This window comes from Lutra lutra, chromosome Y (assembly GCF_902655055.1).
Source record: "Lutra lutra chromosome Y, mLutLut1.2, whole genome shotgun sequence".
Taxonomy (NCBI): domain Eukaryota; kingdom Metazoa; phylum Chordata; class Mammalia; order Carnivora; family Mustelidae; genus Lutra; species Lutra lutra.
Window position 1 is genome coordinate 2,084,809 of NC_062297.1, and position 12,547 is coordinate 2,097,355.

The 12,547-nt window shown below is 37.0% G+C and overlaps 1 protein-coding gene across 1 annotated transcript in view; it reads right to left on the reverse strand.

The window, feature by feature from the left end:
- Positions 1-12,547, reverse strand: part of LOC125092635 (cullin-4B-like) — a 139,865-nt gene that overhangs the window by 34,903 nt on the left and 92,415 nt on the right. The window contains exons 16-17 of the mRNA XM_047717030.1: positions 11,658-11,765; positions 8,245-8,358 (exon numbers count right to left, since the gene is read on the reverse strand). Of these exons, the coding sequence (XP_047572986.1) occupies positions 8,245-8,358; positions 11,658-11,765 (222 nt within the window). The remainder of the gene's footprint in view (positions 1-8,244; positions 8,359-11,657; positions 11,766-12,547) is intronic.

Below are 12,547 nucleotides of genomic sequence, written 5' to 3' on the forward strand. Positions count from 1 at the left end.
GCGAAGAAGACATCCAGATGGCCAACAGACACATGAAAAAGTGCTCCACATATCTCGGCATCAGGGAAATACAAATCAAAACCACCATGAGATATCACCTCACACCGGTCAGAATGGCTAAAATTAACAAGTCAGGAAATGACAGATGCTGGCGAGGATGCGGAGAAAGGGGAACCCTCCTACACTGTTGGTGGGAATGCAAGCTGGTGCAACCACTCTGGAAAACAGCATGGAGGTTCCTCAAAATGTTGAAAATAGAACTACCCTATGACCCTGCAATTGCACTGCTGGGTATTTACCCTAAAGATACAAACGTAGGGATCCGAAGGGGCACGTGCACCCGAATGTTTATAGCAGCAATGTCTACAATAGCCAAACTATGGAAAGAACCTAGATGTCCATCTACAGACGAATGGATAAAGAAGAAGTGGTATATATACACAATGGAATACTATGCAGCCATCAAAAGAAATGAAATCTTGCCATTTGCGACGACGTGGATGGAACTAGAGGGTATCATGCTTAGCGAAATAAGTCAATCGGAGAAAGACAACTATCATATGATCTCCCTGATATGAGGGAGAGGAGATGCAACATGGGGGGGTCGAGGGGGTAGGAGAAGAGTAAATGAAACAAGATGGGATTGGGAGGGAGACAAACCATAAGTGACTCTTAATCTCACAAAACAAACTGAGGGTTGATGGGGGGAGGGGGTTTGGGAGAGGGGGTGGGGTTATGGATATTGGGGAGGGTATATGCTATGGTGAGTGTTGTGAAGTGTGTAAACCTGGCGATTCGCAGACCTGTACCCCTGTGGATAAAAATATATGTTTATAAAGGTGTAAAAAAAAAAAAAAAAGAAAGAAAGGATGAATCCCCAAGTTTTGTAGCAACATGGACGGGACTGGAAGAGATTATGCTGAGTGAAATAAGTCAAGCAGAGAGAGTCAATTATCATATGGTTTCACTTATTTGTGGAGCATAACAAATAGCATGGAGGACAAGGGGAGATGGAGAGGAGAAGGGAGTTGAGGGAAATTGGAAGGGGAGGTGAACCATGAGAGACTATGGACTCTGAAAAACGATCTGAGAATTTTGAAGGGGTGGGGGGTGGGAGGTTGGGGGCACCAGGTGGTGGGTATTGTAGAGGGCACGGATTGCATGGAGCACTGGGTGTGGTGCAAAAATAATGAATACTGTTATGCTGAAAAAAACTAAAAAAAAAATTTAAAAAAAAGAAAACTCTCAACAAAGTGAGACAATGAAGGCCTTGAAATAATGAAGGCCACAAATGAGAAGCCGACAGCCAACATTCAATTCAACAGCAGATGTTTGAATATAGTCTTAACTCAATGGTTTCAATAGCAGGCTTATCATATTTTTATTTTCTCCACTTATTTCCCACCAATTTTCTTTTTTTTTTTTTTTTTTTTTTGGCTTCAAACTTAGATATCTACATTCCTCCAACATTAAGCCTTCTACTTCTTATCAGTATCTTCAGTCTTCTCCATTATCCTGAATTCCCTGTTTTCCAATTATCCCCATCTTCTAATGTTTTCCTGCGGAGTTTAGACTTTGGTCCATTGACAGGAATGGATCCAGCTTTTGTGGAATCCAAATCTTCCACAATTTGTACACCACCCTCTATGAAAATAATGAAATTAGAAATATAAAGTAACATGCTAAGTAAGTATGTATAGAAAATGAGAAATAAACTATGTTTTTCACTGAAAAATAAGATACTGTAATTGTGTTATCAATGTTACAACTGAGTATGACTTTATAATTTGCAGTCATAGCTAACTATTGATTAAATCTGTTATTGAATGTTTTTAACTGTGTTTTTATTGGTTTTCTCCATGTACACATGCATCATCACGTTTTCAAGAAAGGTGTTATTCCCTTGATAAAATGTCTGTACTACCCAGAGCAATCTGTACTTTCAATGCCATCCCCATCAAAATTCCACTGGGATTTTTCAAAGTGCTGGGACAAAAAATCCTAAAATTGTACAGAACCAGAAAAGACCCCAAATAGCTAAGGAAATGTTGAAAAAGAAAAAAAACAAAACTGGGGGCATTATGTTGCCTGATTTCAAGGTTTACTACAAAGCTGTGATCACACAGACAGCATGGTACTGGCACAAAAACAGACACACAGACCAGTGGAACAGAGTAGAGTGCCCAGCTATGGACCCTCAACTCTATGGTCAACCAATCTTTGACAAAGCTGGACAAAATACCCAGTGGAAAAAAGAGAATCTCTTCAATAATTGGTCCTGGAAAAATTGGGCAGCTTTGTGTAGAAAAATGAAACTCGACCATTCCCTTACACCATACAGAAAGATAAATTTGAAAGGGATAAAAGACCTCACCATGAGGCAAGAATCTATCAAAATCCCAGAGGAGAATATTAACCTCTTTGACATCAGCCACAGAAACTTCTTTCAAAGTGTGTCTCCAAAGGCAAAGGAAACAAAAGTGAAAATGAGCTTTCTGGACCTCATCAAGATCAAAAGTTTCTGCACAGCAAAGGAAACAGTTAACAAAACAAAGAGGCAACCCACACAATGGGAGAAGATATTCACAAATAACACTACAGACAAAGAGCTGGTATCCAAGATCTATATAGAACTCTGCAAACTCAACACTCAAAAAACAGATAATCTTCTCAAAAAAAAAAAAAAAAAAAAAGGCAGAAGACATGAACAGACACTTCTCCAAAGAAGACATACAAATAGCTAACAGACTACATGAAAAAATGTTCATCATCATTAGCCATCAGGGAAATTCAAGTCAAAACCACATTGCAATACCTTATGCCAGTTACAATGGCCAAAATTAACAAGACAGGAATCAACAAGTGTTGGAGAGGATATGGAGAAAGGAGAACCCTCTTACACTATTGGTGGGAATGCAAGTTGGTGCAGCTGCAATTTTTTGGTCCCAGCTGGAAAAGAGTATGGAGATTCCTTAGGAAATTAAAAATAGAGCTGCCCTATGACCCTGCAATTGCACTAGTGGGTATTTACCCCAAAGATATAGATGCAGGGAAAAGAAGGGCCATCTGTACCCCAAAATCAATAGCAGCAATGGCCACAATCACCAAACTGTGGGAAGAACCAAGATGCCCTTCAACAGACAAATGGATAAAGACGAAATGATTCAAAACAAACAAAACAAAACAACAAAACAAAACAAAAACCCAAAATACAAAAAAAAGGAGAAAAAATATGGTCCATATATACAATATAATACTACACCTTCCTCATATAGGATGAGTACCCAACTTTTGCATCAACATGGACAGGACTGGAGGAGATTATGCTGAGTGAAATAAGTCAAGGAGAGAGTCAATTATTGTATGGTTTCACTTGCTTGTGGAGCGTAAGGAATAACATGGAGGACATTAGCAGAAGGAAAGGATAAGTGAATTGGGGGAAATCTGAAGGGGAGATGAACCACAAGAGACTGTGGACTCTGAGAAACAAACTGAGGGTTTGGGAGGGGAGGGAGGTGGGAAGTTAGGCGAGACTGGTGGTGGGTATTAAGGAGGGCACTGCTGCATGTAGCACTGGGTGTGGTGCATAAACTATGAATCTTGGAACACTGAAAAAATAAAATGAAGGAAAAGGTTTTATTTCCTTTCAATGTCTTCAAATAAAGCAGTATACAGTCATAACTTTTTAATACCCTATAATTTTTCACATTGTCCTGAATACAGATAAGAGGTTTCTAGGGAGAAGGATATGTTAATTATTAATTCCAGCAAAAACTGCACTAGTTTCCTTTTATCCCAACCCATGCTCATTCTTGGATAAAACTTTGAAAATAGTACTGGGGTATGTGCATGAATATGGAACCCAGGAACTATGAATCTGAGAACTTATGTATATAACATTCTTTACCCTACATCAAGACAGAAAAAGAAACAATTGCTTCCCAATGAACATTACTTTTCATTGATAATTGTATTTGGGAGAAGAGTAAGAATCCAAAATCTTAACAATTTTGGAACATCATGGTATTCCCAGGCTAAATCCCTCCTTCTGAAACATGAAACATGACTCTACAGAAGTAATACATTACTATGTAATCCAGCAACTTTTAAGTTTCAAGCCTTGTTCTTTGACCTTTTCTTAGTGAAATTTGTTCAAAAAGGTCTAACCATGCAGAAAATTATCTATATTTTCTCTATAGTAAATAAATTTATTTCATCTTTTATAAGGCAACTCTTCTAACATACTCTGAATATCTGCTCGCTAAGGATTCCCTTCAACTCTTTCCCAAGTTGATGTCAATTCCTGTACTGTGAGATCCTATGGTTTACTTGCTCATTTTGATGCAGCACATTTCCTAAAGTTTCCAGAGAGACAATAAATGGGAATTATATTTGTATGATTTTTTGTGCATCCTATGTGACAATTTCATGTATATACTGAATAGTTATTTTGTTAGCACATAAATTGCACCTAGAAATCATTTTCTCTGAGACAGCAGAAGACACTTGTTTCCTGTCACATACCTATGAGTTTTAGTTTCTCATTCTCTCAGGCTTTCAATTTTTTTGCTTCTCTTCCTTATCTTAGATTCCATCATGATAAACTTTGATGGGATCTATTTTATATTTTTCAATCAAATTCTCACAGGAAGTCTTTGCAAGGTATAAATTCACATTCAATTCTGAACATTTTTATCAAATTATTTCTCTGATAAATCTTTATTTCAAACACTTCATTTTTTCTATTCTTGTTTTCTCCTATCAAATGCCCCTTGGTCAGGGTTTCTAACTTCGCATCTTTTAATCCTATTTAAAAAGAAAGTCATGCTCTTTAATATGCATAACTTGATTTCATCTTATAAAACCAGATCAAAATGTTGTAAAAAGGCAGTATGAGAAAAGTTCCAGAAAAAAAGTCATTGAAAACTAACAATAATGAACTGTAATGAAAATATCCTTAGGAAATTTCTATAGGAAATAAATGTTATTTACAATATTACAAGCAGCATGAAAAACAGGCTCTAGAACTTCTAGTCTCTATGCTGCTTTTAGAATCTTATTGTATATTATTCATATTCTTTTTTTTTTCAGTTGAACTTAGAAGAACATTAAAGGTTTACTCCCTAACATAGCTCTCAAAATTGACTAAGATTACATGAACATACAAAGTAATTAATAGGAGCTGATTTTTTTACATCATTAGAATATGATGAAAAGTGTTCCACAATGATGAAAGGTATTTCCCTAGTAAAGACTCCATTATGTGTAATTTGCTAGATAAGGAAATATATATATGTACATTTTTACTGGGAGAAAAGTAACTCTTCTGAAAATATACTGTATTTGCAAAATTTTAAAGTAAGTATACATGTGGAATTCAGGTGGAACATGGGATTTTTTAAAATTTTTTATTTTTTCAGCATAATAGTATTCATTGTTTTTTGCACCACACCCAGTGCTCTATGCAATCCGTGCCCTCTCCAATACTCACCACCTGGAACATGGGATTTTTATGGCCTTGAAACTATTCAGTGTAATACATGTCATAATGCCTTGTCCAAACCCTTAAAGTGCAACACAGCACCCTTGAGCACTAATATAATGTATGGATTTTGGAAGATAATGATGTGCCAATGGAGTATTACCAAATGTAATATATGTACCATTTTGATGGGGGCTGTAGATCATGGGAGACCATAATTTCTGTTCAGTTTTGCTATGAATCTTACACTACCTGATAAAAACAATATGTGTAACATTTTAATTTAGAATTGTTTTTATGAAAGGAAAACCTGTTTTGAAAATATGTTGCTTTCTCAAAAATTTAAAGCAAAAACATACAAGTCCCAGCAGCAAGAAGACTGTTCCTGTCCAACTCAATCTGGTATTATCAGCATATAAAATACTCAGGAAAATATTACATCTTTCTTGATTCCCTTTCTAAACATACTACAAACGTTACTATTTGTTACTAGTTAGTTTTTTTTTTTCCCATGTAATGAAATTTGATATATTAAAAAGGAGGACACCTGGGTGGGTCAGTCACATAAGGATCTGCCTTTGGCTCAAGCCATGATCCCAGAGTACTGGATCGAGTCCCACATCAGGCTCTTTGCACAGCACGGTGTGTGCTTCTCCCTCTACCTCTGCTGCTCTCCCTGCTTATGCTGTCTCTCAAATAAGTAAAATCTTAAAAAATATTAAGAAGAATCACAAGGGAGAGTAATTAAAAATTGTATCTCCTATATTAACTTGTACACTCATAATGAATCCACAGGGGCATAAAAATAAGTGTGACAGGAACATTAGTGATTTCCAAAATTAGTAAAATTGGAAAACAGAAAACAACATGGCTGGATACAAAGTTCTTTATTCATTTTAGCCTTCTGAAGTGAAAGGATTATGATTAAATTTGTCATTTTTAATCATATCTCTGTACTATCTGACATGTTCTCATAGGCATAAACTGTTTTTTTCTTGTGTGTAAGCACCAAGCATAATAACAGATTCCTACATATACATGAAAAAATTAGTTGTGATTATCCATCCTTCAATAATATTAAATATTTAGATGTAACCTGAGCATTTACATCATCTGGGTCCAACCTGACCTTCAGAGATCAAGAGAATCTCACATTACCCTGAGCAATTTAAGAATCTCACTGCTGTCACTCCTGGAATGTAAACTTCACCTCCACCCCCATTCTCAGGTCAAATATGAGTTATTACCCTCCTGTCAGGCCTTTCCTAAACTGGCAGAGGCAGAATTAAAAACAAAGCCTGTCTTCTCATCCCTTAATACTTTGATCACTAAGCCACTCATTTCATACACTTAATGGGTTTGGTCTCTTTATTTTAAAGGCTGAGAGGAACATGTTGGACATATTTATCTATGGATTGTCAATGCCATGATCTATGAAAAGACAAAAAGTGTCATTAGGAAAGTGCTTTGGTGGATAGATATATGACTTCTTGTGACTTCTGTAACAACTTACCACAAACTGTGGCTTAAAGTGACCTAAATGTACACATTCTCTCATAGTTCTGAAAGTCAGAAATTCACATGAGTATCACTGGGCAAGAATCAAGGTTGTGGCAGGGCTTTACTGTCTTCAGAGGGTTTATACTATCTTCTAGCCTCCAGTTCCATCTTCACATCCACTCTCTGTTCTCCTTGTGTGTGTGCGTGCATGCGTGTGTGTGTGTGTGTGTGTCTGTGTGTGTGTGTATGTGTTTGGCAGTGGGGACTGCCTGATGTGGGACTCGATCCAGTACTCTGGGATCATGGCTTGACCCAAAGGCAGATCCTTATGTGACTGACCCACCCAGGTGTCCTCCTTTTTAATATATCAAATTTCATCACATGGGGAAAAAAAAACTTACTAACTAACTAACATGGAACTCCCAAGGGGATGAAGGAGGTATTGTCGGGGGCGGGGGGTGTTTATGTGTGTAAGCTTCCTGAGCCTCTCTGATAACGAAAGTTCATATGGCATTTAAAACCCAGTCAGATCACCCAGGATGACTTCCTTCATCTAAAGGTCTCTCATAACATCTACAAAGATGATTTTCATGTAAAGAAACATTATAATTCCAGACAAGAGGAAACTGATGATCTTGAGGGCCAAATTTTCAATGTACCCCCCAGGACTGGAGTTAAAGGTACTGGATAAGAAGATAGAGTTGGTCAACTCCTTTGCCATCATTTCAGAAGTTTAGACAATGAATCACACTGGACACACAAGCAATTCATTGCCTATTTTGTACAAAATAATTTCCTAATCCTAGGCATCCATTAGTGCTGGTCTTTTTTATTTTCCTTTAATCTTGAGAGATACTTTCAATAAACACTTCATTCAACTATTTCATGACTCAATTTCACACTGTGGTGATTACACTCAGCGTGTAATTCTATCACCCTTGTAAGTCCAGAGAGATAGATGGCCAGGGCTCTAATGATGACTGATGTGATTGTGAGACATCAGAGACCAAAGGCTCACAGAGATCCAAATGTAGACAAATGCACGTATGTGCATTTACAATTGCACGTAATGTTTTAAAAATTGATTTATACAACAATAACTCATAGGTCAACATATTCAAAATTCAAATACTCCATCATCAAGTGTTTTGATGACTTTTACATAATAAAGAAAGTACATATTAAAAGAATTATTTATCAAGGTAAAATTTTTATAATTTAAAAGTAAAAGTAAACACTATCATTCAAAATTATTTGCTTGCCTTTTTAAATTCAGCTTTAAGAACACAGTGTCCAAGAGTTGACTGCCACTGAAGCTTCCTGCCACTGTGTTTGCTTAAGTAGAAATTTTTGAAATTTTCCTGAAGTTTTTCCATCTGGAGGAAAGAAGTAAAGAAACACTGATAAACTATATGCAAGTAAAGTCACAGTTGTAGCCCTAGACTGTTATATTTACAATTATATATTACCACCACACACAGAACTATGTAAGGGACTTCTGTTGGGAAAAGACCAGGTGAGGAAAAGTGGAGTCCTCACCCCCCAAGATCAACAAATGCAAAAGATCTCGAGGCACTTAATTGTGAAACTGATAATCATAACTTTAGACAAGAGCTTCTGAGGGCAGCTAGCAGGGTGAAGGAAGGTCCATCAGAATAACATCAGACCTGTCCTGTCCACAGAATCCTGACAAGCCAGGAAGTGCTGGCAAGATATATTCAGAGCACTAAATGAGAAGAATCTGCAGCCAAGAATACCTTACCCAGCGAGGCTGACATTCAAAATGGATGGACAGATAAAGAGCTTCCAGGACTGGCAAAGTTTAAAAGAATATGTGACCACCAAGATGGCACTACAAGAAATATAAAGGGGGGGGGGGTCATCTCCTATAAAATAAGAAAGAACTGAAGAGTGACATAGAACAGAAATTTAGAGACAATCTATAGAAACAAGGACTTCACAGGTAAGACAATGTCAATAAAAACGTATCTTTCAATAATCACTCTCAATGTGAACAACCCGAACAGTCCCATAAAACGGCATAGGGTAACAGATTGGATAAAACGACAGGACCCACCCACATGCTGTCTACAAGAGACCCATTTGGAAACTAGGGATACATCCAGACTGAAAATGAAGGGATGGAGAAGCATCTTTCATGCCAATAGGCCTCAAAAGAGAGCTGGGGTAGCGATTTTCATAATAGCTAAATTAGATTTTAATCTAAGACTGTAGTCAGAGATACAGAAGGACACTACATGATTCTTAAAGTGTATCCACCAAGAAGATCCAACAATTGTAAAAATTTATGCCCCCAATATGGGAGCGTCAACTACATAAGCCAACTGTTAATCAAGATAAAGAGTCATATTGATATGAATGAATAATAGGAGATCACACTAATATGAATACATTAATTGTGGGGGCTCTTAACACGCCACTCTCAGTAACAGACAGATCATCCAGGCAGAAAATCAATAAAGAAACAAGAGCTTTGAATGACACATTGGACCAGATGGACCTCATAGATATATACAGAACATTCCACCCTAAAACAACAGAATAATCATTCTTCTCAGGTGCTCATGGAACATTCTCCAGAACAGACCACATACTGGGTCACAAAACAAGGGTAAACTGATAACAAAAGATTGACATCATTCCCTGTATATTCTCAGACCACAGTGCTTTGAAACTGGAACTCAACTACAAGAAACAGTTTGGAAGGAATTCACACACTTGGAAGCTAAAGAGCACTGCGTAAGAATGTTTAGATCAACCAGGAATTCAAAGTAGAACTTAAACAATTCATGGAGACCAATGAGAATAAAGATACACTGGTCCAAAACATATAGGATATGGCAATGGTGGTCCTAAGTTATCCCAACTTCACTTAAAAAAAAATCCCAAATACAACAGCTCCCTTTCCACCTTAAAGAACTGGAAAATGAAAAACAAATTAAACCAACCCCACACACAGGAAGGGAGATAATCAACATTAGAGCAGAGATCATTGATCAAAGACACAAACGAAGTGAACAGAAGGGTAATCTGCACCCCAGTGTTCATAACAGCAATGGGCACAGTCACCAAACTGTGGAAAGCGCCAAGGTGCCCTTCAACAGATGAATGGATAAAGAAGAGATTGATCTATATATACAATGAAATACTACCCCTACGTCAGAAAGAATGAATCTCCAACTTTTGTATCAACATGGATGGGACTGGAGGAGATAATGCTGAGTGAAATAAGTCCAACAAGGAGAGTGAATCAATTATGATATTGTTCCCTTACTTGTGGAGCATATGGAATAAGACAGAGGACATTGGGATTTAGAGAGGAGAAGGGAGTTGGGGGAAATCGGAGTGGGAAACGAACTATGAGAGACTCTGGTCTCTGAGAATCAAACTGAGGGTTTTGGAGGGGAGGTGGTTGGGGAGATGGGTGAGCTTGATGACTGGTAGTAAGGAGGGCACATAATGCATTGAGCATTTGGTGTGCTGCATAAACAAATGAATCTTGGAACATTGAAAAAAAATTAAGTAAAAAAAAGAAAAATTGAGTTCTGAAACAAGAAGAGTGTAATTTTTCTTCTAGTTCAATACAGTATGTTCAATAATTTACATGTGCTCCTGAGGAAACCCACCAACATGGCAATATAATTACAAAAAATAAATACATGCAGAAAGACAGTAAAGATAATAGAAATCGAGTTGCCTATTAGTAAAAGGAACAACAAAGAGACAATGGGTAATTGACTTAGCAGAGAAGAGAAAGCTAAAACCAAAGCTGCAAGCTGTAAATGGGTGGCACCTGGAGGCAAGTCTCCATGCTTACTAAGTGCAACAATGAGTAAAACAATGTGATTACTTTTTCCATCATATGTTTATGTGATACATGAAGAAATAGTTTGTATTAAAACACGGTAAGAAAAATATATGCCAATACCAGTAAATGCACAGCCTAAAACAAAGGAAGACAGGCTGGTATATTTAAAATCTACCTCTGACTATATAATAAGACTGTTTAAACTACTGAATTACTTGAGCACTGAACTTTTTAAACTGGTTGCCCTCCATTCTAAAACCTGAATAACTACCTTTCAAAATGGAAAACATTAGGTGACATTTACATTAGCATAAAGCATGGCATAAAAACTTAAAAGGTCACATTAAAACGAATCTGCTCAAAAGAGTTATTATAAGACCTAACCACAAAAATTTGGCAACAAAAATAAATAAAAGTCAACCATATTAGAATGAAAAAAGCAAAACTGTCATTATTTACAGAAGGTATGATATTATATATAGAAATATAGGAAAGCCTAAGGACTCTACCAAAAAATCTTTAGAACTAATTAATTCAGTAAAGTTGCAAGATAGGAAATTAATATAAGAAAGCACTTATTATTTTTACTTTTTTTTTTCCTGGTTTTTCTTTTTAAGATCGCCTGGGTGGCTCAGTGGGTTAAAGCCTCTGCTTCAGCTCAGGTCATGATCCCAGGGTCCTGGAATCAAGGCCTGCATTGGGCTCTCTGCTCAGCAGGGAGCCTGCTTCTTCCTCTCTCTCTCTCTCTCTCTGCCTACTTGTGATCTCTGTCATATAAATAAATAAAATATTTTTTAAAAGTCTGCTATAGCATATATTATAGTCTTAAAACAGTGAATTTCTTACCTCTGGGGGTAACTGGATCTCCTTAGGGATATAGGCTGGCCAAAAACTCGTTGTCAGAATATTCACAGTTAATTCAATGTTTCCGGGTATATTCTGATTCTGCATATACTACAAAATATAAGGATGCAATGAAATAATAAGAATATTAAAACTCTTACATGGTTATAAATCTATATTAGGAATTCATTACTAAAAATAACCTTAATGATAAATTTCTCACTGAAATTAATAACCTGCTTTGAAAATGAAATGGATATTAGTATTCTAATAAAATGCTCTTAAGAGCATTTTGAGGGGCGCCTGGGTGGCTCAGTGGGTTAAAGCCTCTGCCTTCAGATCAGGTCATGATCCCAGAGTCCTAGGATCGAGTTGCATTGGTCTCTCTGCTCAGCAGGGAGCCTGCTTCCTCCTCTCTCTCTGCCTGACTCTCTGCCTAGTTGTGATTTCTCTCTGTCAAATAAATATTTTAAAAAAGAGCATTTTGAGCATTAAGAATTGGCTGCCTAAATTAAGGTGAGAAGTAACTTTCCATTGTATTTTTTTTATTATATTTATTTTTTTTAATTTTATTTTTTATAAACATATAATATATTTTTATCCGCAGGGGTACAGGTCTGTGAATCACCAGGTTTACACACTTCACAGCACTCACCATAGCACATACCCTCCCCAGTGTCCATAATCTCACCCCCCTCCCAACTCCCCTCCCCCCATCAACCCTCAGTTTGTTTTGTGAGATTAAGAGTCACTTATGGTTTGTCTCCCTCCCAATTCCATCTTGTTTCATTTACTCTTCTCCTACCCCCTTAACCCCACATGTTGCATCTCCTCTCCCTCATATCAGGGAGATCATATGATAGTTGTCTTTCTCCGATTGACTTATTTTTGCT